This window comes from Phocoena phocoena, chromosome 15 (genome assembly GCF_963924675.1).
Source record: "Phocoena phocoena chromosome 15, mPhoPho1.1, whole genome shotgun sequence".
Taxonomy (NCBI): Eukaryota; Metazoa; Chordata; class Mammalia; order Artiodactyla; family Phocoenidae; genus Phocoena; species Phocoena phocoena.
Genome location: NC_089233.1, coordinates 15,474,503 through 15,501,293, shown reverse-complemented (window position 1 = coordinate 15,501,293; position 26,791 = coordinate 15,474,503). Strand labels below are relative to the sequence as shown.

General features: G+C 52.5%; 2 protein-coding genes across 2 annotated transcripts; one reads left to right on the top strand and one right to left on the bottom strand.

The window, feature by feature from the left end:
- Nucleotides 1-7,992: 7,992 nt before the first annotated feature.
- ZNF668 (zinc finger protein 668) lies at nt 7,993-17,079 on the bottom strand. The gene is made up of 3 exons (XM_065892909.1): nt 16,990-17,079; nt 10,096-10,764; nt 7,993-9,665 (listed from the first exon to the last, which is right to left on the bottom strand). Exons 2-3 carry the CDS (start codon nt 10,740-10,742, stop codon nt 8,453-8,455), a joined length of 1,860 nt encoding a protein of 619 aa, XP_065748981.1. The 5' UTR covers nt 10,743-10,764; nt 16,990-17,079; the 3' UTR covers nt 7,993-8,452.
- A 2,214-nt stretch (nt 17,080-19,293) lies between these two features.
- On the top strand, nt 19,294-26,073 carry ZNF646 (zinc finger protein 646). The gene is made up of 2 exons (XM_065892906.1): nt 19,294-24,634; nt 25,952-26,073. The coding sequence occupies exons 1-2, from the start codon at nt 19,294-19,296 to the stop codon at nt 26,071-26,073; spliced, it is 5,463 nt and encodes a 1,820-aa protein (XP_065748978.1).
- Nucleotides 26,074-26,791: the final 718 nt, after the last annotated feature.

The window sequence follows — 26,791 nt, the reverse complement described above, 5'->3', positions numbered from 1 at the left end:
AGTGACTCCTTTTTACCTTCCATTTCTTCCCTTTTTGAACCAGAATGTCTATAACTATTACCCTATGCATGTCTCAGCATTGCATGTTGGAGTACATGACTTGTTTCTTTAGTTTCATAGGTCCACAGATGGGAGGAATTGTGCTCCAGGATGGATTATATGCAGATGGGTCTGCATATAATTTAGATAATGAGACTTGGGACTTTTGGTTTGATGAGATTTATATGAGACTTTTTTTTTTTTTTTTTAAACTCTGACTTGATGCTGTAATGGGATGAGACTTTTAGGGACCTCAGAGGAAGTGAGTGTATTTTGTGTGTGGGACAGACATGAATCTTTGAGGGCTAGAAGGTGAACTGCGGTAAGGAGAATAATGGCCCCCAAAGATTCCATGCCCTAATCTCTATGAATATGTTACCTAACATGAGAAAAAGGGCTTTGCAGATGTAATTAAGTTTACTAATCAGTTGACCTTAAGATAGGGAGATTGTCCTGAATTATTCATGTGGACCAAATGTAATCATATGAGCTCTTAAAAGCTGAAAAGCTTCTCCAGCTAGCTACAGAAGAGGAAGACAGAAGTCAGAGAAATTTGAAGCAGGAGGAGTCAATGTGCCATGCTGATCTTGAAGAGGGAGGGGCTCCTAGCCAGGGAATGTAGATGGCCTCTAGAAACTGAGAACAACCACTGGCTGACAGCCAACAAAGAAACAGGGACCTCATTCCTACAGCCAAATGGAACTGAATTCTGTTAATAACCCAGGTGAGTCTGGCAGTGGATTCTATGCCAGGGCCTCCAGATAAAAGCTCACACTGGCCAAGACCTTGACTTCATCCTCATGAGACACTAAGTAGAGGACCCAGCTGAGTCAGCCTGGACTTCTGATCTATAGAACCATAAGATAAGAAATGGACGTTGTTTTTAAGATGTTAAGTTTGTGGTCATTTATTATGCAGCAGTAGAAGCAGTAAGATTTGAGCTGAGACTTGAACAGAAAGAGCATCACGGGCAAATCTAGGATTATGGGTTCCATCCCCAGGAAGCAGCAAGTACAAAGGTCCCAAGACTGGGAAGAAAATAAACAGAAGGCCAGCATGGCTGGAGCCTGCTGAGTGTAAAAAGTAGGTAAGAGATGAGGTCAGAGCTGGGATAGGACTTGAATGGAAAGCAGGCTCCAGGGAGAGGGCTTTTAGTTGAGAATGGGCTGTGCATAAGTAATTGAGAACAAGTCTCCAAATCTCCTTGGTTGAATCTAGAATGACCACCCCATCTACAAAGCCTGCTGCCTTCCCTTACCTCTGCCTCAGCCCTGGTTCTGGAGTTTTCTCCTGCAAGGAGTCCCAGTTTATGCAGACATTCAGCTGGGGAGGGGATCATGACTGAAGTCCAAAGTACAGACTAAGGAGTGATGCCAGCTATTGCCCCAGCGGCGGGGCCTATGATTTTGCATTCCCAAGATGCTTTCACTACCTGGGACAGTCCTGGCAGAGAGTCAGGGAATTAAAGGAAGTTGGGGCAGAAGAAAAGTGAGGGCCAAAAGTCAGACTGTCTGGGAATTATCCAGATAACAAAATGGGACAAAGACATCACAAGAAAAGAAAACTTCAGATCACTATTTCTTATGAATATAGATGTAAAAATCCTCAACAAAATACTAGCAAACAAAATTCAGCAATATATAAAAATGATTATATAAGTGGGATTTATCTCAAGAATGCAAGGTTGGTTTAACATCTGAAAATCAATTAATGTAATAAAGAATATTAGTAGAATAAAGAACAAAAACCCTCTGATCATCTCAATAGACACAGAAAATACATTTGACAAAATCCAACAACTTCGATTTTCTTTTTTTTTTTAAATTAATTTATTTTATTTTTGGCTGCATTGGGTCTTCATTGCTATGTGAACGCTTTTCTCTGGTTGTGGTGAGCCGGGGCTACTCTTCGTTGTGGTGCACAGGCTTCTTATTGCGGTGGCTTCCCTTGTTGAGGAGCATGGGCTCTAGGCATTCAGGCTTCAGTAGTTGTGGCACGCAGGCTCAGTAGTTGTGGCACACGGGCTTAGTTGCTCTGCAGCATGTGGTATCTTCCCGGACCAGAGCTCGAACCTGTGTACCCTGCGTTGGCAGGTGGATTCTTAACCACTGTGCCACCAGGGAAGCCCAACAACTTTGATGTTTTAAAAAAGCTTAAGAAACTAGGAATAAGAGTTAACTTGCTAATTATCAAAGGGCATCTGTGAAAAAGTCACAGCTAACATCATACTTAAATGATGAAAAACTGGATGTTTTCCCCCTCAGATCAGGATGTCTTCTCCCATCACTTCTATTTAACCCTGTAAGCAATAAAAAGAAACAAATGGCATCCAGACTGGAAAAGAAGAAGTAAACAATCTCATTTTACAGATGACATGATCTTGTATATAGAAAATCCTTAGGAATACACACACACACAAATATCAGAGCTAGTAAACTGGTTCAGCAAGGTTTCAGAAAACAAGAACAATGTACAAAAATCTATTGTATTTCTCATCACTAGCAATGAACAATCCAAAAAAGAAAGAAAACAATTCCATTTACAATAGGAACAAAAGGAATAAAATACTTCTATATAAATTTAACAAAAGAAATGTAAGATTTATACACTGAACACTATAAAACACTGTTGGAAGAAATTAAAATCTAAATAAATTTAAAAATACCCCATGTTCATGGGTCAGAAGATTTAATATTGTCAAGATGGCAGTACTCCTCAAATTGATCTACGGAGCAAATGCAATCCCTATCAGAATCCCAGACAGTTTGCTTTTCTTTCTCTTTTTTGCAAAAGTTGACAAGCTGATCCTAAAATTCATATGGAAATGCAAGGGATCTAGAAAAACAAAACTAATCTTTAAATAGAAGAACAAGTTGGAAGACTCACAGGTCCTGATTTAAAATTTTACTACCAAGCTACAGTAAGCAAAACAATGTGATACTGGCAAAAAGAAAGATATATACCCAGGGAATAAAATTGAGAGTCTGGAAATAAACCCTTATATTTACAGTTAGTTTATTTTCAACAATGAAGTCAAGACAATTCAGTGGAGAAAAAATAGTCTTTTCAACAAATGGAGTTGGGAGAATTGGATATCCACATGCAGAAGAATGAAGTTGGACCCTTACCTCAAACCATATACAAAAATTAACTCAAAATGGATCAAAAATCTAAATGTAAGAGCTTTTAGCTATAAAAACATAGTTTATTTGAAAAAAACTTTTATGCATTTTAAACTTTTACATTTATAACTAAATTATAAACTTTGTAAATGTTTATAAAACCCTTGGATGAAAACATAGGCATAAATTTTCATGACCTTGTATTAGGAAATGGGTTATTAGATATGGCTCTCAAAGCACAAGCAAAAATAGACAAAAATAGACAAATTGGACATCAACAAAATTAAAAATGTTTGTGCTTTAAAGGGCACCATCAAGAAAGTAAAAATACAACCCACACAACGGGAGGGAATTTTTGCAAATCATAAGAAACTTGTATCTAGAATACATAAGTCTTACCACTCAACAGAATCAATCCAATTTAAAAAATGGGCAAAGGGGGACTTCCCTGGTGGTCCAGTGGCTAAGACTTGGTGCTCCCAATGCAGGGGGCCCGGGTTTGATCCCTGGTCGGGGAACTAGATCCCACATGCCACAGCTAAGAGTTTGCATGCTGCAACTAAAAGATCCTGCGTGCCACAACTAAGACCCAGCACAGCCAAATTAAAAAATAATAATAATAATGGGCAAAGGACTTGGAATAGATATTTATCCAAAGACGATATACAAATGGCCAATAAGCCCATGAAAAGATCCTCAACATCATTTGCTGCCAGGGAAATGTAAATCAAAACAACAAATTTACACCTACTAGGATGGCTGTAATAAAAAAGACAGATAATAACAACTGTTGGTGAAGATGTGGAGAAACTGGAACATTCATACCCTGTTGGTGGGAATGTAAAATGGTGCAGCCACTTTGGCAAACAGTCTGACAGTTGCTCAAATGGTTAAACATAGAGTTACCATATGACCCAGCAATTCCACTCCTAGATATATACACAGAGAATTGAAAAATTTGTCCACCCAAAAGTACAGGTACTTCCCTGGTGGCGTAGTGGTTAAGAATCTGCCTGCCAATGCAGGGGACATGGGTTTGATCCCTGGTCTGGGAAGATCCCACATGCCACGGAGCAACTAAGCCCGTGCGCCACAACTACTGAGCCTGTGCTCTACAGCCTGCGAGCCACAACTACCGAGCCCGCAAGCCACAACTACTGAGCCCGCATTCCACAACTACTGAAGCCTGCGCACCTAGAGCCTGTGCTCCGCAACAAAGAGAAGCCACTGCAATGAGAAGCCCGTGCACTGCAACGAAGAGTAGTCCCCGCTCACCACAACTAGAGAGAGCCTGTGCGCAGCGATGAAGACCCAGTGCAGCCAAAAATAATAAATAAAATAAGTAAAGGTATTTTAAAAAAAGACAGGCTCACTTAGTTCATTTAAAAAAAAAAAGAACTTGTACATGAATGTTCACAGCAGCATTACTCACAATAGACAAAAAATGGAGACCCAAATGTCCATCAGCTGATGAAAGGATAAATAAAGGTAGCATATCCATACAATGGAATATTATTTGACAATAAAAAAGAATGAAGAATTGATCAAACTACAACATGGATGAGCCTTGAGAACATTATGCCAAGTAGAAAATCCGTCACAAAAGACCATATATTGTATGACTCCATTTACATGAAATGTCCACAATAGGCAAACCTATAGAGACTGAAAGTAGATTAGCCATTGACGAGGGCTGAGGGAAAAGGGTTGGTGGGGGGAGGGGCTTGGATCAATAGGAAGTGACAGCTAATGGGTATGGAGTTTCTTTTGAGGGTATGAAAATATTCTAAAATTAGACTGTGATGGTTGCATAACCCTGTGAATATAGCAAAAAAACACTGAATTGTACACTTCAGACAGGTTAATTGTATGGTATATGAATTATATTTTAATGCTATTAATTTTTTGAAAGTCAGACTGAGTCCTCAGGGAGCAGGAACTAGGGTATGGGATACTGGGGGTGTCAGAGAAGAGGGACCAAGGGATGGGTGTGTTGTCTGGGCCCAGAAAGGGAGCAGGAGTTGTGGATCTGTTCTGAACATCCAGGGAACCCACTTCATCCTTCACTGTAGATAGATACCCAGGGATATCTGTTGATTAGTGTATGTGGTATCTTTACACCTATTTTTAAAAGGTGCCTCCCCAAACCCCAAGATAAATCATCTTGCTCAAGGCCAAAACTCAAGTCAGTAGTAAACAAAAGTTCCCCTGCTTTCAATCCCTCAGTCTGGTGTCTGTTTCTTTCCTGCTCTGGATATGGTTATGGGCAGTGAGTGTCCTTGGTCAAACTGGTGCCCTCTTTCTGCAGCCATGACACTGATCCCTGCTGTTGCCATGTGGCCCCCTTGTTCTGCTGTGGAGAACAGGAATGAGGGCCTGGGCATGACAACACTGAGTGAGGCCCCTGACACCAAGGGGATACCTAGTACTTCTGCTCCAGGTGCTACCTGGTGTACCAGTCCTGGGCTACAGCCAGCTGCTGCCTAGTCCCCACGACTGGCAGTAGCACACCGGGCACTTCCTAAGGCTGCCAACTTGGTGGCCCCCAAGTCTACAGATAACAGCATAGAAAGAAGGATCTGGTTCATTCCGACCTTTGGCTTTGTTTTGGCTTATAAATGCAGAAGGCCTTGGTGGTTGGAATTTATAGTCCAGAATCAGTTCTTGATTATCTTTCTAGAAATATTCTATAGGAATTTGAGCACTTATGTGTAATTTGGCCCAAATGGGAGCATACTAACCACACTGCTTTGTACTTCACTATTTTACACTTGACATATTTTTTGAATATTGCTCAACAACATAGATTAATAAGCCTCATTTTTTTAAACATTAAAAAAATTTTTATTTACTTATTTTTGTGTGTGTTGGGTCTTCATTGCTGCCCGCGGGCTTTCTTTAGTTGCGGCGAGCAGGGGCTACTCTTTGCTGCGGTGCGTGAGCTTCTCATTGCGGTGGCTTCTCTTGTTGCGGAGCACTGGCTCTAGGCACGCGGGCTTCAGTAGTTGTGGCACATGGGCTCAGTAGTTGTGGCGCATAGGCTTAGTTGCTCTGTCGCATGTGGTATCTTCCCGGACCAGGGCTCAAACCCGTGTCCCCTGCATTGGCAGGTGGATTCTTAACCACTGCGCCGCCAGGGAAGTCCTGATAAGCCTCATTTTTTTTTTTTTTTTTTGAGTTTTGTGTTTTTCTTTCTCTTGGCTTTTTTTGTTTTTAAACATCTTTATTGGTTTACAGTGGTGTGTTTGTTTCTGCCTTATAAAAAAGTGAATCAGCTATACATATACATATATCCCCATATGTCCTCCCTCTTGTGTCTCCCTCCCACCCTCCCTATCCCACCCCTCTATTTGGTCACAAAGCACCGAGCTGATCTCCCTGTGCTGTGCGGCTGCTTCCCACTACTGATAAGCCTCATTTAAAAAAAAAGAACTGTTGCATGATATATCTTACAGAGGCCTTATATAGTTAGTCCTTTGCTAATGGACATATAGGGTGTTCCCAGTTATCACAAAGTTTGCTGCACCGAAGAATCATCTTCAGTTTTGCCACAGAACTGGAGAAGGAAATCTGTGATGTAAATTCTTTGAGGTGTACTTGCTGAGATTATATGCATTTAACCTTTTTTAAAAAAATGTGTTTGTTTGCTTTTTTCCCCCCCTTCCAGTTTTGAGACGTGACATACAGTACTGTATGTTTAAGGTGTACAGCATAATGATTACATACATCATGAAGTGTTTAACTTTTGATAAACATCAAATCATCTTCCCAGTTTACACTAAATATGGCGCCTCGTTTTTGTTTTTCCATTTTTGGTCTTTGCAAAATTACTTTAAAAGTTATGTAGCCTTCCAGAGTACGGCTATAACTATCAAATTATTTAACAGCCTACATTTTTCCCGATTTGAATAATCATATTTATCATAAACTACATTCCCAGAAATAGGGCTGCTTTTGAACCCTCTCCCACTCTATTAATTTCTTGTGTCAGTAATCTCCTGTTTTTATTCCAGCGCTTTGGTGTTTGATTATCTAGCGTGTCAAATACATCATTTCCACTGTTTTTTTGTTTTTGTTTTGGGCAACACAGCATGCAGGATCTTAGTTCCCTGACCAAGGATCGAACCCTTGCCCCCTGCAGTGGAAGCACGGAGTTTTAACCACTGGACCGCCAGGGAAGTCCTGACAGCTTCACTGTTGTTGGTTTTTAAAAAATATTTATTTATTTATGTATTCGGCTGTGCTGGGTCTTAGCTGCGGCATGCGGGCTCTTTGTTGTGGCATGCAGGCTCTTAGCTGCGGCATGTGGGATCTAGTTCCCTGAACAGGGATCAAACCCGGGCCCCCTGCATTGAGAGCACGGAGTCTTAACCATTGGACCACCAGGGAAGTCCCCACCACTGTTTTTAAATATATATATTGCACAGGAATTTAGGATTTTCAAGTTTTGTTAAAAAATTTTTTTGGACGGCAATGAACTTAAGGATTAAACTGGAGAATCAACATCTTTTAATAATAACTTTCCACTCAGGTACATGGTATATCTCCATTTAATTAGGTCTTATATCCTTCAGGACAAAGATACTATTTTCTTCATACAGGGTTTGCATGTTTTTTGTGAGATTTACTCCTTTGTAGTTTATGGGTTTTGTTGTTATTGTGAATGGGACCCCAAGTGTATTTTCTAATTTGTTATTGCAATTTGTGGGAAATAGTAACTAACTTTGGGCCTCAGTTTATTATCTGCAAAAAGACAGAAGTAGAGCTACTCAGTAACAGGTCAAGTAAGTGTGGGCTAAACAAAGCGAAATAGATTTGTTCATTGCAGGATTTATCGATGACTTTAATATACTTTGATCACCAAGAATCCCCAATAAGGGTACAGGAATTTCCTGTACTTACTTGACCGTGGAACCCTTTGTCACAAGACATTCTGAAACGTAGAGAAAACAGTGCACCCAAAAACCCTTCTAGTTTCTAATTTGTCAATCCAGGGATCTCCACTGAACCTTATCTGATGCCCAAATTCCCATTACTTACCCCCGACCAGAACACAGAAGACAACCCAGTGTCAAAGCGAATGCTTTAATGAGTGGTGCTCAGAGGGAGCCATGTCTCTCAGAGGCTGCTGCCAGCCTCCACTGTCCCCAGCTCTTTGTCAGGAAGGTTAGCTAGCTGCCTGGGGTGAAGGGATGGATCTGGAGTCTAAGAGTGAGCTGAGGCAAAGGGAGGTTCAGGAAGCACCTTGGAGGGGCGGAGCTCCCAGGAGTGTGGCAGAGGGGGCCTGGGACTCAGGCTGGCCCCTCTTCAGGCATTCCTAGCAAAGCCACGAGGGGCTCGAGGGGCGTGGGGGTCCCGATGGGCACAGGGTGGGTACGTTCGTGCTTGCGCAGGTCGCTGGCACTCAAGAAGGCCTTGGGGCAGTGGGGGCAGGTGTAGGGGCGCACAGAGCTGTGGGTGCGGCTGTGCTTGCGCAGCCCAGCCCGGTCTGAGAAGCTCTTGCCGCACTGGGTGCAGGGGAAGGGCCGGAGCTCTGGGTGAGAGCGCTCGTGCCGTCGCAGCAACGTCAGCGTGGAGAACGTCTCCTTGCACTCCCGGCATACAAACTGTGGTGGTTTCTCGTCCACCTCCTCACCCCCCACTTCGCCTGACCCCCCCAAGGGACCAGGAGCCTCCCCAACCCCAGCATCTTGGCACTCCACGTGCTCCACCGTCATGCCCACCACTTGCCACTGGGTGGCCATCACACCACCCGATTCCGGAGGCAGCCCCAGCAGCCCTGCTGCAGGGTCCCCGAGCCCAGCCCCTGCTGCCGGGGCTGCTGAGCCCTCGCCTGCCATGCTGACCGGCAGCGCCAGCCCCACCACCAGCTCCTGCTGCGGGGGAGGCCCTGCGGCCTCGCTACTGCGATGGGTCCGCTCGTGCTTCCTCAGGCTTGACGAGACCACGAAGGACTTTCCGCACGCGTTGCAGTGGAAGGGGCGCTCACCCGAGTGCACCCGGCTGTGCTTAGTGAGGCTGGCCCGCTCGGCGAAGGCTCGGCCGCACTCCTCGCAGCGGAAGGGTCGCTGGCCGGAGTGCACCAGCGCGTGCCGCTTGAGGTCCCAGGACGCGACGAAGGTCTTGTCACACTGCAGGCACTTGAACGGCCGGTCGCCTGTGTGCACCCGCCGATGCATGGCCAGGTCGGCCGGCTGCCGGAAGTCCTTGCCACACTTCTCGCAGCGGTAGGGCTTCACACCCTCGTGCGCCCGCTGGTGGCGCCGGAAGCTCGAGGGGTCGGAGAACATGCGGCCGCAGCGGGGGCAGAGGAAGGGCTTCTCGCCAGAGTGCGTGCGCTCGTGGCTCTGGTAGGAGCTGAGCTGCGTGAAGCCCTTGCCACAGGCCGGGCAGCGGTAGGGCTTTTGCGCCGCATGGATGCGCTGGTGGCACGTAAGCGAGGACGAGCGGGAGAAGCTCTTCCCGCACTCTGAGCAGAGGAAGGGGCGCTCGCCAGTGTGGGACCTGTGGGAGTGGAGAGGCCCGGAGTGAAGGTGGCAGCCCATCGCCCGACCCCCGCCGCCTGTCTGTACTGTACGTTAGGGCCCCCTAACATCGCTGGGGCCTTGGCCCAATCCCCTAAGGGCCACAGGTCTGTACCTCAGAGTAAGAAACTTTCAGGCTGGGTGTCTAGGTGTTCTAGATCCATCTCTGCACTCAACAGACCCGGCCCCTACTCGTACCTCCTGGGCAGCAGCCCAACTTCAAGCCCCACCCCCTTCCTAGTCCAGGAACCCAGGCCAATCAGACCCCAGTTTCATCCTCTGCCCCCATAGCTCTGCCTCACTCACTTTCCCATTGGTTCCTTCCGATCTTTGGGACTCAACGCCTTCACGCTATTGGTGCGCTCTTCCCAACCCCTTCAGCTGCCTCCCACCCAGCCCAGCGCCCTCACCGCTCGTGGTTACGGAGGTCCTTGAGTTCCGCGTAGGCCTTGCCGCAGCGCTCGCAGCTGTAGGGCCGCAGGCCTGCATGCGTGCGCCGGTGCTTGCGGAACACCGAGGGGTCAGCGAAGCTCTTGCCACAGTCGGCGCAGACGTAGGGCCTCTCGCCGGTGTGACCGCGCTGGTGGATCTTGAGCTTGGAGAGCGCGCCATAGGCCTTGGGGCAGTGCGCGCAGCGGAAGGGCAACTCGCCGGCGTGCGAGGCCAGGTGCACGCGCAGGCACACGGGCTGCATGAAGCGGCGACCGCACTCGGGGCAAGGGAAGGGCTTCTCGCCCGTGTGGCTGCGCCCGTGACTGCGCAGCTCTGGTGCCGTTTTGTAGGCCTTGGGGCACAGCGGGCACGCATACGGCCGAGGCTTCGCCGCTGCACCTGACACCTTGTCCCCGCTGGCATCCTCCGCTTTGGGGTCTGGCTCTGGCTTCAGCTTTGCCTCGGCCACCTCCTCTGTGCAGTCTGCAGGCCCATGTGTGGCAGCATGGCGTGCTGCCCGGGGTGCATTTGGAAACGTCTTGGTACAGGACAGGCACTTATAGCGACGGCCAGAGCGCTTGTAGCCAGGGGCTGGGGACCTCTCCTCCGAAGACTCTACCTCCATGGCCTGGATGGGCGGGGCTTCTCTGCAAGAGAGGCAAAGTTAGAAGCCACACCCCTTTCCAATTCTCCAAGGCCTGTCTCCTCACCAAAGCCCTCTGAGGCCTCAGAAGGAACTCTATCTTATCCGCATTTCCCACCTGGGATGCACATCCTTCCTCGCAAACATTCCTGTCTCTCTGCGCTCAAGTTTCCTCTCTGGTCTGTTCACTGATGAAAGGAGCTGGACCAGGTGACCTCAGAGGAACTAAGAGAGGCCGGGATCATCGAAATGCCCACCTGCACTTCCCTCCCCAGCCTCTGGGCTTCTCCAAACCTTGTGGCATTCCCAGAAGGCCCAGGCTCTGTCCATCTCACCATCTTCCTTCTACAGCTGAGAATCCAAGCCTTGTGCAAGGCTGCAGACACGGAGGCTACCTAGATGTGGGTCTGGCCTGAAGGTCTCCAAGTGCTCAGGAAAGACAGAGGTAGGTCCAGAAGAAGGCAGAGCCAGTGGGCTAAATGTGGTGATTGGCACCATCTGTCTGGAAGGGACAGGTCCCCAGCGTATGTATGTTGTCTTTCCCCTCTGGTTGGTTAGCTTTCAGAGGCAGCAACTGTTCACACAGAATTCTGGCCTTGCACAGCTGTAAGGTACTCCACCCCAGATAGGAATCCTGGTCCACCCTCTGCTCTGGAATGGGTCTTTGGTTCTTGCTCCCATAACTCTGGTAATGGGAAGTTCAATTACTCTCAAAGCAGCTTGAGCCATTGCTAGCAGAAGTTAGAAGTCTCTGTCTCATACTCAATGTATCTGCTCTGGCCTGGCCTCCTGGAACACCCGCTCTAGCTATGGCCCCTTCTTTCTCTGCTCAGAGCCCAGACAGCCTCCACCCAGCTGCTCCCGCAGATCATGGCTGGGAGGAAATAGGATTAACAGCTGCATTAGTCTTAACACCAGCTCATCCTCCCTGGGCGATGAAGGGAAGAGGATTACAGCAGATCCACTTAAGGTGCAGCAGCTGCTGGGGCAGCCAGGGTGGGGGGAAGGACAATGTTATAGAGAGGGGAGGGGAGCCAGGTGTGTCCAAAAGATGGGCTGGGAGGTAGGAGGTTTGGATCCTAGCACTCCTTTCTAGGCCTGTTTCCTCATCTGTATACCTCAGGGGTTGGTGTCTTCTAAGTTATGACCCAGGGAGGACGCAGGAGTCCCCGGGTGATTGGCAAGGGCTGCATCTTTAGAATCAGCACCCTTCTGCCTGGTGGCCCTGCCTCAGTCTCCCACCCCTACACACACAATCTAGTGTGCACAGGCAGCCGGAGTCTTCTCCCTAAGGTACCATGTGATGCTCTGTCCCCTGCTCAAGAAGTTTTCATGCCTTCCATCACACCACGCAAGTTCCCAGGTCCTTCCTGGCTGTTATGAATCCTACCAATCCTTCCTTTGAGCCTTACTTCCCGGGCTTCCCTGGTGGTGCAGTGGTTGAGAGTCCGCCTGCCGATGCAAGGGACACGGGTTCGTGCCCCGGTCCGGGAAGATCCCACATGCTGTGGAGTGGCTAGGCCTGTGAGCCATGGCTGCTGAGCCTGTGCTCCGCAACAGGAGAGGCCACAACAGTGAGAGGCCCGCGTACAGCAAAAAAAAAAAAAAAAAAGAGCCTTACTTCCCAAAGGAAGGTCTTCCTGCATCTCCCCTTTGGTTTCTGCCCTACATCCCACACAGCTCTGTTCCACCCTCAGCTTGGTTTTTCACTCTTCCCACTAAATCCTAGGTCTGGAAGGTGAGTTAAAGGGCTTGAGGCCCAGCCTTCCCCAGGGCTTGAATTCCGCCTAGTTTCTAGGGAATCTGCCTATCCTTGGATGAGGCCCTCACTACCTCCTTTCTAGATCATCTCTGGACAGTCTGATAAAGTTTCTCCTTAATAAAAATGATAGCCTGGGACTTCTCTGGTGGCTCAGTGGATAAGACTCCGTGCTCCCAATGGAGGGGGCCCGGGTTCCATCCCTGGTCAGGGAACTAGATCCCACATGCATGCCACAATTTAGAGTTTGCATGCCACAACTAAGGACCCCGGGAGCTATAACTAAGGAGCCTGCCTGCCACAACTAAGACCTGGTGCAACCAAATAAATAAGTAAATATTAAAAAAAAAAAAAGAAAATGATAGCTTACATTTACCGGGCACTTGCTAAACAGCAGACAACATCCTAACCTTTTTACATGTATTAACTTACTTGCACTTCATGTCAGCACCATGAAAAACGTTCTGTTATTACCCCGTTTCACAGATAAGGGAACTGTGGCCCAGAGAAACAATTTAGCATTGTCATTAAGTGCAGTCTCCGAAGCCAAACTGCATGGCTTCGAATCTTACCTTCCTCACTTCCTAGCTGTGACCTGGTGCGATTTACTTCATGCCACAGGACCTCAGTTTTCTCATCTGAAAAAAGGGAGGTAGGTAATAACACTACTTACCTCACAGGGTTGGGTGAGGGCTGAATGGGATAAGAATAATTACTGCCCTCAATTACTGAATCTTCTCAGAGCCAGACACCTTGCTGAGTGTGCAACCTTATTTAATTCTCTCATAGCTTCCTGAGATAGGGATTATTGTCCTCATTTTACAGACTAATAAACTGAGGTTCTGAGAAGGTTAGTGATTAACCCATGGTCACATACCTAGTAACTCATGCAGCTGAGACTTGAATCCAGGTGTTTAATTCGCCTTGAGTAGTTGGGCCCTCCCAGGCTTATCTGCTACCTGGGCCAGCCCCACAATGACCAGAACCCTGAGCTCAGGTTACACATTGGTCTCCTCTCATTCCTGTAGAAGTCCCTGGAGACCAGAGCCAGCACCCTTTATGTTTGTTTCCCTCTCAGAGGGCTGGAACCGTGGGTTCCAAGCTCTGGGCCCATCTGTGAGCCAGAAACCAGGTAGCTGGAGGGGTAAATCCCTCCTCCTAAGGCACTTCCCAGGGGAAATAGTAGGGGCGTGCCAGGCACAAGCTCCATAAAGAACGAAGGATCAGGTAGGCTAGGCCCCTGTCTAAAACTCCTCCATTGGGAATTCCCTGGTGGTCCAGTGGTTAAGAATCTGCCTTCCAAAGCAAGGGACGTGGGTTTGACTCCTAGTCGGGGAAGTAAGATCCCACATGCCACGGGGCAAATAAGCCCGCGTATCACAACTAGAGAAGCCTGCACGCCGCAACAAAGACCCAGTGCAACCAAAAAAGTAAATATTAAAAAAAACAAAAACCCATCATCAGGGGCTTCCCTGGTGGCGCAGTGGTTGAGAGTCTGCCTGCCGATGCAGGGGATGCGGGTTCGTGCCCCCGTCCGGGAAGATCCCACATGCCGCGGAGAGGCTGGGCCCGTGAGCCATGGCCGCTGAGCCTGCGCGTCGCGTCCGGAGCCTGTGCTCCGCAACGGGAGAGGACACAACAGTAAGAGGCCCGCGTACCACAAAAAAAAAATACAACCATCATCAGCTCTTCACTTCCCTGTTCACGGAGGACTCTTCCACCCACCACTCCCTAGAGTGATTCTCTGAACTCCCTGCATGAAAATAATCATGCAGGGAGCATGGGGTAGGACTCAGAAATCTATTCTAAACATGCTTTCTGGGTCATTCCAACTAACACTCATTTAAGAACCTTAGGTTTTCAGAAGCTTCTAGGAGAGAGGCATTTTTAATACACCTCTTTTTCAGATGTGGAGATTAAGGCCCCCGTAAGGGGAAAAACGTACATAAGGACACACAGCTAGTCAAGGAGCCCAGACTCAAACACGAGTCTTCAGGTCCCTGGGCTGGGCTCTTTATCTACCAGTCTTCATTTACTTAAGGTTTATTAGCCAAATCATGAGACTTTCCACTGCTCCCAGGACAAAGACCAATATCTTTTCCATGGCAAGCAAGGCCCTGAACTATCCAACTCCTGCCTATCCCATCTCCCACTCCTCTCCCCTTGGCTCACTAGGCTCTACCCACACAGGCTCCCCCTTTTTCCCCTCAAAGACTTAAATTCCTTCCCATCTCAGGGACTCTACACTAGTAGTTTCCTCTGCTAGAAACATTATTTCCAAGGGTCTTTGTGTAACTATCTCTTTGATTCCATTTGGGTCTCAGCTCCCTGTCACCTCCTTAAAGAGGGCTTTCCTGACCACCTTTCTTAATGCTATCTGCACCCCTGCTAATCACTCTCTATCCCCCTCCTGTTTAATTTCCTTCATGTTGCTCATCTGGATGACATGCCTTGCAAATTTACCATGGACCAGGTATCATTCTAAGCATTTTATGTGTGCTACTCAAGCTAAGCCTCACAATGGCCTAGGAGTTTGTTACGGATGAATGTGCGCACGCATGGAAGCAAGGCCATGTGAGAACTTAAGACAGAAGGTGGCCACATACGATCCAAGAAAGGAGCCTTCACCAGGAACTGAATTGGCCAGCACCTTGATCTTGGACACCTCAACCTCCAGAACGGTGAGAAATAAATTTCTGTTGTGCCCCCCAGTCTGTTATTTATGTTGTTGTTGTTATGGTAGCCCAAACAGACTAAGTTAAATAGTATTATTTTCCCCCCATTTTTCAGACAAGGAGACTGAGGCACACAGAAGTGAAGAAACTAGTCATAGTCACAGCCAATACTCAAAGCCAGGTGGTCTCTGCCTCCCAAACTTCTGCCCTCTGTCCCCTGCTTATTGCTTTGCTAGCACTTATACATTGTATGGTTCAGTTAATTCTGTCTCCAGCTTGAGAGTCTAGGCTGGCAAAGAGGCAGGAACCTTTATTATTCTGTATCCTCTACACATAGAACCATGCTTGGTGCCCAAAACAAACTGAACAAATCAACCTCCGAGGCGGTATTTGAACCCAGGTCTATAGCCTCTGCCTCCTCCATAGTAGGAGTTTGTAAGAATGTCGCTCAACAACTATTTAGTAACTGAATTTCTCTGCTTTTCCAAGTTCACAGGGTCCAAATATCGCCCCCAGTACCCCACAGTGGATTCATTGCTCTGGTGAGGGAGGCTTGTCTTTGTCTTTGTTTACTACTGAATTTAGGGGGCGGGACACGTCCTGCTGCATGAACAGGCTCTAAATGCCAGGGATGCAGAGATTTAATTCCCAGAGTTTAGAACCCTGCGGGCAGTGATGAGGTGAAAAGCCACTTTTTATCCTCTCTGCACCTCAGTCTCCCCACCTCTAAACAAGTAGTTACCAGTAGGCCTCACAGGCCATGAGAGATCCGGTGAGATGGCAGATGGGGAACTGTGAACCATGCAGAGATAAGAACTAATCATCTCCTAGGCATCCAATCTGGTCAGTCCACAACCTAATCCCAACCCACTTTTCCAGCCTCACCTCCAGGGGCAGTGTGCCCCTCCCGACAGCGACCTTAGCTCCAGCCACAATTCTCAAACTTCACCACCTAAATACATCTCCATATGCAGTTCCCTCTGCCTTCTCCCGTGGGAAAACTCTTTTGCATCTTTCAAATACCTGCTTCCCCAGTGCCCTCAGGAATACTTAATAAGACTATAGAGGTAAGAGCGCCATGGCTCTCTGGGCCTCAGTTTTCTCATCAGTAAAATGAGGTTTCTGAGGCATGTGGGAGTTTTAAGGTCGTTAGAGCCGAGAGCTGCGGAAACCTTGCGCGTTCTCGCTCCCTACAACTGTCTACGTGTCGGGCCCCCGGCAGACAGACAGCCCCGCAGGGCAGGGCCCTGGGCTGCCTCTTCTCAGGAAAAGCCCTGGGAAAACGAGGAATCGGAGAACGCGGCAAGAAGGAGTGAACGAAGGATGACAGAATGAACAAATGAATGGACCGAAGGCCATACTTTGGACAAAGGCCGGCAAGATGGCGTTCTCTAGGACCGCGGGAGGGGCGGCCAGGACCTCGAACGGGGAGGGGGGCCGCCGGCGCCGGGGACCGTGCTTGACGGGCCGCACGCCTGGGACAAAAGCCCGCAACATGGCGGGCTCTAGGACCCTCGTGTGCGCGCGGCGCAAGGCGGGCAGCCATGCCGCCCTAGCCCAGGCGTCTGCTGCAGCCGGTCCGCCGGGACAGCCGGCGGGTTCTAGGACCCGCTGGGCCCAGAGGCCGCCCGCCCGCGCCCTCCCGGGGCCGCACTCCTCCCGCCCCGCCCGCGCCGCTCGCTCCAGTCCAACCCCATCTGCCCTCTGCACCCACAGGGAAACTGAGGCCCGCTCGGATTGCGTCCGCAGTGGGACTGCCCGGGGGTCCCTGCGGCTTCCTGCCGGCATTTCCTACCTGAACAGCCTGGGGCTGGCTCTGTGGCGTCAACGGCAGCTCCTCTCACCGACGGAACCCGGGACACAGCCAGGGAGCGGCAGGCGCTAGGACCCAGCTTGGGGGGGGGGGTGGAGGGGGAGGGACGGAAGGCGGGGCCGGCGAGCGGAAGTGGAAGGGAGCTTTTCCCGCTAGGGAGGAAGGCAAAGTTTATCCGAGCACCCCCCAGCCGAAGGTGGCGGGAGAAACACCTTGCAGGGGGTCTCTGTGGGTGCTAATGACAGAGGACACCGGAATAGGTTTACGGGATGCACCGGCTATTGCTAGCCTGGGGATAGATCACCGTGAACTAGAAGGTGGGAGGACAGAAAGGCCATGCCCAAGATTTGTAGTACCTAAATCCGCTTATATTCCACAACATTTCCCTTAATAGCAAGGAGTAAATGACGCTCCCTTCATCTGTCTTTAGAAGTTTTACAAGAAGCCCCAGGAAAAGTGTCGCCAAAATACTGAGGCTAGGGCTGCAGAACCCTTTCTATCCTCTTCTGCGCTCACCTAATATGCACCGTAACGATTTTAGCGGCTCTTCCCGGAAGTGTGGCTAAGGTTAGTCCAGAACGACACAGCTCTTTGACCTACGTGGGCGGGGCCAGAGTCGCGCGTTAGCCGCTTCTCATCTAGCACCGGAAATGTGTCTGTGTAGAACCACTGCTTGGAGGCGGGACAGAAGCATTTTTAAGGCGGAAGTTTCGCGGGGAAGCTTTTGCGGCTAGGACACTTCCTGTTTCCTAGTAACAATAGGAAGTGTCCGCGGAGGTGGGGGGTAGACTGCTGGCTTGTGCCAGCTGCGCCTTCTTTCCTCTGCGTCCTTCCTTCTCCCCCTCTCCTTTCCCTCTTTCCCTCCCCTCCCACCGCCCAGGAGCCCTGGCAGAGTGTGCGTGTGTGGGAGCTCGAGAGCCCCTCCACAACCACCCCTTGGGGTGCGCGGCTGCAGTTAGGGTGAGGGTCCCAGTGCGCAGGCGCATTCCCGTTCGCGGTCCCCAACGGACGCACCCGCGGCGGGAACGAGAAGGGGCCACCGGTGTGAGGTAGGGGTCCTAAGAGAAAACTGGTCGAGGAGATGAGTGAGGCAAGAGGACCTTATTGGTGGTTGATTAGGAGAGGCGACTCTTGAGCGAAGGGGCTTTGTGAAGTGAGAATTCTGGGAGCAGGTTCAGTAAGGGGGTTTAGAGTCGGAGATAGGAGTTGTATTGGGGTCCCAAGGGAGTGAACAGTCAGAGTCAGAGAAGGCCAAGGTGATGTAGGAGGCATGGGGGCCTGCCATGGAGAGAGCAAGGGCTTTGGAAAGAAGATTGAGTCAAACGGGCTGGCTCGTGTGTAAACTGGGATAACAGAGGCACTGCAGTGTGTTGTGAGGACTAAGTGACATAACGAATATTCTTAGCACAGTGCCTGACACATGGTAATGCTTAGGTAGCACGTGTTGCTGTTGTCATTAGTATTATGAGAGAAGATAGAAGAAAAAATGAGAAGGGATGGAGAGGCGTAGGACAGCTAAAGGTTGGGGGTGAAGAGCCAGAAAGGAGATGAAGTTTCCAAGATGGAAGATCGTTTGGAATCCAGGGAACCCAAGAGAGTCTTTCAGAAACGTGACTTTGTGACCCTGAAAGGAATAGGGCAGGTGGGGGAGCAAGCCAGCCCTTTCTCTGAAGGGGACCTCTAACCTCACCTCTCAGGTCCGAGGCTGTCAACTGAAGAAAGAAGCTGCTTTTTCCATGCCTCTAGGCTACTCTGTTTAGCTGAGGGGTGAAGGAGGGAGGATTGGAGTTACCTTATAGAAGGTCCTAGGAGAGGTACAGGTATCCTTTTAAGATGTCGCAGAAGATAGGTTGTTTCAGATTTATAGAGAGCAGAGGGTTAGGGACAGTAAAGCTTTGGGGATTTGGTCTGAAGACAGAATAATAGATTTGTGATCAGAGGTAGGTTGCATTCCTTTAGACGTCAGTTTCCTTATCTATACCTCCAGAGATGAGTCAGGCCTAGAGGAGCTGCCATGTCTGGGGAGCTTGTATGCAGGGAAGTATTAAATGATGTTGCTTCCAGAATAGATCCAGTAGAGAGCAGGTCTCTGGGCATTGCTGCTTGGGGAACCCATCTGTGCCCTCTGGTGAACTTGTTGCTCATAGAACTAAGAGGCAAAGTTAATTCAGGCTCTCCTTCTGACCACTGCCCCCTGTTCCTAGGCCTTGGACCCTCCACCAGAGGAAGATGCTGTTGCCACCTGCCTGCTCTTCCTGAACCTTCAGGTTTCTGCCACACTGCCCCATGGAGGACACGCCCACCTCACTCAGCTGCTCTGACTGTCAGCGCCACTTTCCTAGCCTCCCAGAACTGTCACGGCACCGAGAACTGCTCCATCCATCTTCCAACCAGGACAGTGAGGAGGCTGACGGCATCCCTCGGCCCTACCGCTGTCAGCAGTGTGGGCGGGGCTATCGTCACCCAGGGAGCCTGGTCAACCACCGCCGGACCCACGAGACTGGCCTTTTCCCCTGTACCACCTGTGGCAAGGACTTCACCAATCCCATGGCCCTCAAGAGCCACATGAGGACTCATGCTCCTGAAGGCCGCCGGCGGCGCAGGCCTCCGCGCCCCAAGGAAGCCACTCCGTGCCTCCAGGGGGAGACAGTGTCCACTGACTCCTGGGGCCAGAGGCTTGGCCCTGGGGAAGGCTGGGAAAACCAGAAGAAACATACTGAAGAGACATCTGGCTGTGAATCTGGGCCAGACCCTAGGGCAGCTCTGGACACTTGGGAAGATCCACCCACCAGACAAAGAGAAGGCTGGGAAAGCCAGCCAGATCCTGAGGAGGGCACAGAGGGCTGGGGGCCCACCACCAACTCTGCCAGAGACCCACCGCTCCCCACCCCGGCCAGCAGTCTCCTTAGCAATTTGGAACAGTATTTGGCTGAATCAGTAGTGAATTTCACAGCAAGCCAGGAGCCCACCCAGTCCCCTCCTCCTGAGGAGGAGCGGCGGTACAAGTGCAGTCAGTGTGGCAAGACCTACAAGCATGCCGGGAGCCTCACCAACCACCGCCAGAGCCACACCCTGGGCGTCTACCCTTGTGCCATCTGCTTCAAGGAGTTCTCTAACCTCATGGCTCTGAAGAATCACTCCCGACTCCATGCCCAGTATCGGCCTTACCAGTGTCCCCACTGCCCCCGCGCCTTCCGGCTCCCCCGAGAGCTGCTGGAACACCAGCAATCCCATGAGGGTGAAAGTCAGGAGCGGCTGTGGGAAGAGAAAGGGATGCCCACCACCAATGGGCACACAGACGAGAGCAGCCGGGACCAGCTCCCTGGTACACAGATGCTAAATGGCTCTGGGGAGCTGAGCACCTCTGGGGAGCTGGAAGATAGCAGCATGGAGGAGTATCGGCCATTCCACTGTGAGGACTGTGGCCGTACCTACCGCCATGCTGGGAGCCTCATCAACCATCGCAAGAGCCACCAGACAGGTGTCTACCCCTGCTCCATCTGTTCCAAGCAGCTGTTCAACGCAGCTGCCCTCAAAAACCACGTGCGGGCTCATCACAGACCCCGGCAAGGAGCCGGAGAGGATGGGCAGCCATCAGTACTGCCAGCTTCCCTGCCGCTGGCTGAGACCACCCACAAAGAGAAGGAGGTCCCCACCGCCACCCTGGACCACCGCCCCTATAAGTGCAATGAGTGTGGTCGGGCTTACCGGCACCGGGGGAGCCTGGTGAACCACCGCCATAGCCATCGGACAGGAGAGTACCAGTGCTCACTCTGTCCCCGCAAGTACCCCAACCTCATGGCCCTGCGCAACCACGTGCGGGTACACTGCAAGGCTGCTCGCCGCACCACAGGCCCAGGGGCCGAGGGTACCCTCGGCCGCCGCAAGGTGGAGCTCCCAGCTGACCCAGTGGGAGCAGAGGCAGCCCCCTGTTCAGATCAGGGACCTGGGTGCAGACATGAAGAGGGGGCCACCGATGTCCCGCCAGCAACAGATAGGACCGCGCCACAGATATGTAGCCTGGGTGGCACGCTCTTTGAAGACCCTGAGAGTCTTGAACGTCACGGCTGGAGCCATGGGGAAGGGGAGAACGGCAGGACCGAGACTAGGGTGTCACCTCCTCGGGCGTTTGCCTGCCGAGACTGTGGAAAGAGCTATCGCCACTCAGGCAGCCTCATCAACCACCGGCAGACCCACCAGACGGGAGACTTCAGTTGCGGGGCCTGTGCCAAGCACTTCCACACCGTGGCCGCCATGAAGAACCACATGCGCCGCCACAGTCGGCGGCGGAGCAGGCGGCACCGGAGGCGGGCTGGCAGTGCTGGCGGTGGGGGAGAAGCTGAACTCCCGTCAGGCGGGAGCTGGGCCCCAGAGCTGGTGGAAAACGGTGAGGGCCTGAGCCGTCCCCAAGACCCTTCAAGGCAAAATCTGAGTGGAGCCGAAGGCAACGTGGAAAGTGATGGGAGCTGTTTGCAGGCTGCAGCTGAAAGGGACAAATGTGGGCTTGAGAGGGATGAGGCCTGTTTCCAGGGTGATAAAGAGAGCAGCGGCACTGAGGAAGGACTGGAAAGGAAGGAGGCCTGTTTCCTTGACAACTTGGACATCCCAGGCGATGAGAGCAATGGGACTCGCTTCTGTGGTGGCCCCCCTGGGGTGGAGGAAGACCAGAAACCAGCCCCTGGCCAGCCCAGCTCCCCTTCCCACTCTGCCAGAGCCGCTGCTGGCTGGCAGGCTGAGGTCTCCCACACGTGTCCTGACTGTGGGCATTCTTTCCCCCATGCTGCTGGCCTGCTGAGCCACAGGCCCTGCCACCCACCGGGCATCTATCAGTGCTCCCTCTGCCCGAAGGAGTTTGAGTCCCTGCCTGCCTTGCGTAGCCACTTCCAGAGCCATGGGCCTGGGGAGGCAGCCTCCGCACAGCCCTTCCTCTGCTGCCTCTGCGGCATGATCTTCCCTGGGCGGGCTGGCTACAGGCGTCACCGGCGCCAGGCTCATGACTCCTATGGTACGACTGAGGGCTCAGAGGAGGAGGGGGAAGAGGAAGGAGCAGCAGGGGCAGCCTCCGCCCACAGCCCCCCACTACAGCTCTCGGAAGCAGAACTGCTGAATCAGCTGCAGCGGGAGGTCGAGGCGCTGGATGGCGCCGGGTATGGGCACATCTGTGGCTGCTGCGGTCAGACCTACGATGACCTGGGCAGCCTGGAGCGTCACCACCAAAGCCAGAGTTCTGGGAACACCAATGGCGAGGTTCCCAGCCTCATTCATCACCCGGGAGAGTCAGGTGATGCCACGGGGATGGCTGCAGATGGCACCTTTGAGGGCACGGTGACCTCTTTTTCTGGGGAGGGTGGAGACACAAAGTCTGGAGAGGGAGTAGGTGCCACGCTTGCAGACAGCCTTTGTACGCCGGGGGTGGAAAGTTCTCTGGAGACCCAGCCCCGCCCCTTCCGCTGCAACCAGTGCGGCAAGACCTATCGCCATGGGGGCAGCCTGGTGAACCACCGCAAGATCCACCAGACCGGAGACTTCATCTGCCCCGTCTGCTCGCGCTGCTACCCCAACCTGGCTGCCTATCGCAACCATCTGAGAAACCACCCGCGCTGCAAAGGCTCTGAGCCCCAGCTGGGGCCCGTTCCAGAGGCAGGAGGCAGCGGTGAGCCCCAAGACATGGCAGAGGAGGGCCTCGGGCAGGCAGAGGTGGAGAAGTTCCAGAAGGAACTTAAAGTGGAGCCCCTGGAGGAGGTGGCGAGGGTGAAGGAAGAGGCCTGGGAGGAGACCACTGTGAAGGGGGAAGAAGTGGAGCCGAGGTTGGAGACCGCGGAGAAGGGCTGCCAGACTGAAGCCAGCTCTGAGCGGCCCTTCAGCTGCGAGGTGTGCGGCCGGTCCTACAAGCACGCCGGCAGCCTCATCAATCACCGGCAGAGCCACCAGACCGGCCACTTTGGCTGCCAGGCCTGCTCTAAAGGCTTCTCAAACCTCATGTCCCTCAAGAATCACCGGCGCATCCACGCGGATCCCCGACGTTTCCGCTGTGCCGAATGTGGGAAGGCCTTCCGCCTGCGCAAGCAGCTGGCCAGCCACCAGCGGGTCCACATGGAGCGCGGTGGGGCTGGGGGCTCCCGCAAGCTGCCCCGGGAAGATCGGCCCTTCCGCTGTGGGCAGTGTGGGCGGACCTACCGCCATGCCGGCAGCCTCCTGAACCACAGGCGTAGCCACGAGACGGGCCAGTATAGCTGTCCCGCCTGCCCCAAGACCTACTCCAACCGCATGGCCCTGAAGGACCACCAGAGGCTGCACTCGGAGAGCCGGCGGCGCCGAGCTGGGCGGTCCCGGCGGGCAGCTGTGCGCTGCGCCCTCTGCGGCCGGGGCTTCCCTGGCCGGGGATCTCTGGAGCGGCACCTGCGAGGAGAGCATGAGGAGACCAGAGGGGGTCAGGGAGGCCCAAACGGCACCGAGGGCGGTGAGGGGAACCTGGTCGATGACCAGGGACTAGAGGACCGGTGGTGCGGTACTGAGTCGGTACCCCTGCTGGAGGCTGGAGTCATGAGGCCAGTGGAGCAGAGTCAGAGCCCCCTCAAGGCAGCAGGTTTAGAAGGCACGGAGCCAATGTCCTGGGGCACGGGGAAAGCAGATGGGTGGCGAGGAGACAGAGGACTGGTGAATCATGATGGAGATTGGGTTCCCGGGGGTCACGTACCGACCAAGCCGGAAGACGAGTCAGGGGACAGTGTCCCCAGGAGTCCTTGCCACCTTGGCGATAGCCAGCCCAATGGACCTAGTCTGATTCCCATGGATAGCTGGGACAATGGAGACAGCAGCCCTCAGCCTCAGCCGGAGAGCCACGCCTTTTCCTGCAGCCCTTGTGGCAAGACCTCCTGCCAGTCGGAAGGGCCCTGGAAACACCACAACACCCACAAGACGGACCGTCACTATTGCCTGCTCTGCTCCAAGGAGTTCTTGAATCCTGTGGCCACCAAGAGCCAGAGCCACAACCACGTAGCTGCCCAGACCTTTGCCTGCCCTGACTGTGGCAAGGCCTTTCGGTCCCACCAGGAACTCGCCAGCCACCTGCTGACTCATGCCAGGGGCCTCAGTCAGGTGTCGCCCCTGATGGAGGCTAGAGGTCCCAAAGCTGGGGCTGTGGAGGATGAGGTGGATCTCCCTGGTCAAGTCCGGAAGGCCCCATCAGAACCCCCCAGGGCCCCAGGAGAGAATGCCGGGAGAGCTAATGGAGGCCAAGGCGTCAGGTCCGCAGCGGCTGTGGACGAGGAGCGGCCCTTCCGCTGTGCCCAGTGTGGGCGTTCCTACCGCCATGCCGGTAGCCTGCTGAACCACCAGAAGGCCCACACCACTGGACTGTATCCCTGCTCCCTCTGCCCCAAACTTCTACCCAACCTGCTGTCCCTTAAGAACCACGGCAGGACCCACACGGACCCCAAGCGCCACCGCTGCAGCGTCTGTGGCAAGGCCTTCCGGACAGCTGCCCGGCTGGAGGGCCACGGGCGGGTCCACGCACCCCGGGAGGGGCCCTTCACCTGCCCCCACTGTCCCCGCCACTTCCGCCGCCGCATCAGCTTCCTGCAGCACCAGCAGCAGCACCAGGAGGAGTGGACAGTGGCCAGCTCTGGTACGGGGACATGAATGGGCTTGGGCAGAGGATTGGAGGGTCCCAGAGGAGGCGGGCACACAGTAGAGGGTGAAAACTGGCCCCAAGGGGAGGAAGGAGTGAGAGGATCACGTGGATTTCAGGAGGCGGCCAGGGCTGGGATGTAGAGAAAGCTAGTTTGTGCATGCTGCCTTTTGAGTGGCTGAGATCTGAACCCCTGGGGGCTACCTTACCCCAAGGTGAATAGGTAGCCTGGTGGGTTGGGGTAGTCAGGGGTGGTAGGGAGTGGTCAGGGGCAGAGGCAGCTGCCGGGGCTCCTCTGCTGTGCTGGAGCTACAGAGGAACGGTCTTTTTGTTTTGGGAGGGGAGGTAGCTGTGTACCACCTGGCTGCTGCATCCGGACACTCCCCTGATCCAGCCAATTAAGTAATGATTTCCAGAGAACAAGATGGTCTAGGTTCTGCTCTTCCCTAGAGTAGGCAAGGAGCCAGGGAAAAAGGAAGGGGGCGTGGGAGGCGCCCCCGGACCATGGCTTCCATGCTGACCTGGTCAGGGAACAGTGTCATTAGTTGGCACCCAGCTCCCTGTCCCTGTTTCCCCGAATCTTGTCTCTGCTCCCCCTCCTCTTTTCTTGGAAACTAGACCCTTGGCCCTTTCCCACCTCTATTGGCCCACGTTTCTTCTCCTTCCCTTTATTCAACCTTCTCTCTCTGCTGTGCATTTCCTTTTTGGGATCCAACCAAACCACCCTTTCCACCTGCACACCTGCCTCCCCGCCGGCACACCTTTAACTGGAGGACTGAGTCACAGATAATTGATTCTTTGAAACCAGGCCCAGCTATAGCAACAACAGTTATCAGCCCCTATTTCCCTTCCGTCAAGGGGAATCTCCAGGGAAAGACACCTCCGCCCAGCCTTGCTGGAAGACGAGGCTGCAGAGGAATGGGAGAGCCTGTTCCCTCAGCAAGTCCCGGGCTTGCTCTCCACCTCCCCTAGGGATCTGTAGCCCTTCTCCCAGGGCCACTTCCATTTATTGGCCCCCAAAGTGGGTGTCCCTGAGATGGTGGGCCCCTTGACCAGAGATTTTCAGGGCAGGAGGGGTGGGTGGTGAGATTCCCCTGAGAGTGCTGATAAGATGGCTTTCAGGATAAAAGCGTTCTCGTGACCCCAAGGGAATGAGTGAGGAGTTAGTTAACCAGGTCTGGGGAAATAATTGGGAGTTCTCACACAGGCCTTGGGGGCAGGGGCTGTGGGGAATGGCCTGCAGGGCTAGGGAGAGGGAGGGGTACAAGCTGTGTGGGGTTTGTGCCCTCAGTCGCCTCGTCTTTCTCTCCCCAGGAACCCCAAAGGCACCAGCGGCGGGCAGAGGGGACTTGTCATTGCCCCCTCCACCCACCCCCACGACCCCACTCCTGGACCCTTCACCCCAGTGGCCTGCAGACCTCAGCTTCTCCCTCTGAAATTCAAGTTTCCAAAGATCAGAATACGGGGTAGTGGGAGGGCAGGTTGTAGGGAAAGGCTTGATCTCCTTGTTTTGCTCAGGAGTAGTTTGGGTATCCCCAGCTCTCTTCTCTCCTCCTGCAAAGAGGACCCAGATCTGGCTTCTTTCCCACGGAGGGGGTGAGATGTTCCTCCCGTCCTGTCCTTCAAGGACCTCCTTTCCCCTGCCTTTGTCACCATGCTCTTCCCTGTGACCAGCCCTGCAAGAAACCCAGTGCCAGGCTCTGCAGCCAGGCCACCCTCACCAGCCAGATTCCAACACTCGGGAGAGGCAGATTCAGAGAGAGAGCCATGGGTGGGAATGTTGCCTGTGGAAGGGGGGAGCCCTTTACTACAATTTGTAATTTATTTTCTAAAGTCTATTTTGTAACAATTTATTTAAGTTTAAAAAAACAGGAAAATTGCTCCCCCCAAAAAAAGAAATTTTCAAAGTACGTGGCTGGTGTGGTTGTATCTGAGGGGATGATGAATAGGGAAAGCTGGGGACGCCTGCGTTGGACCACAGAGCTGGACGTGGAGGGGGCATCCACAGGGGAGGTCTCCCTGTGCTGCAGAGGGGAGCGGGGGCAGCTGTCGGTTGGGGCAGGCTCCTTCCCAGAGCCCATTGCGCTGTCGAGCCTGCCCCAGTGGGGGACAGGGTCGGGGGGGATGGCAGAGGGGCAGGGGCAGTGACGCAGG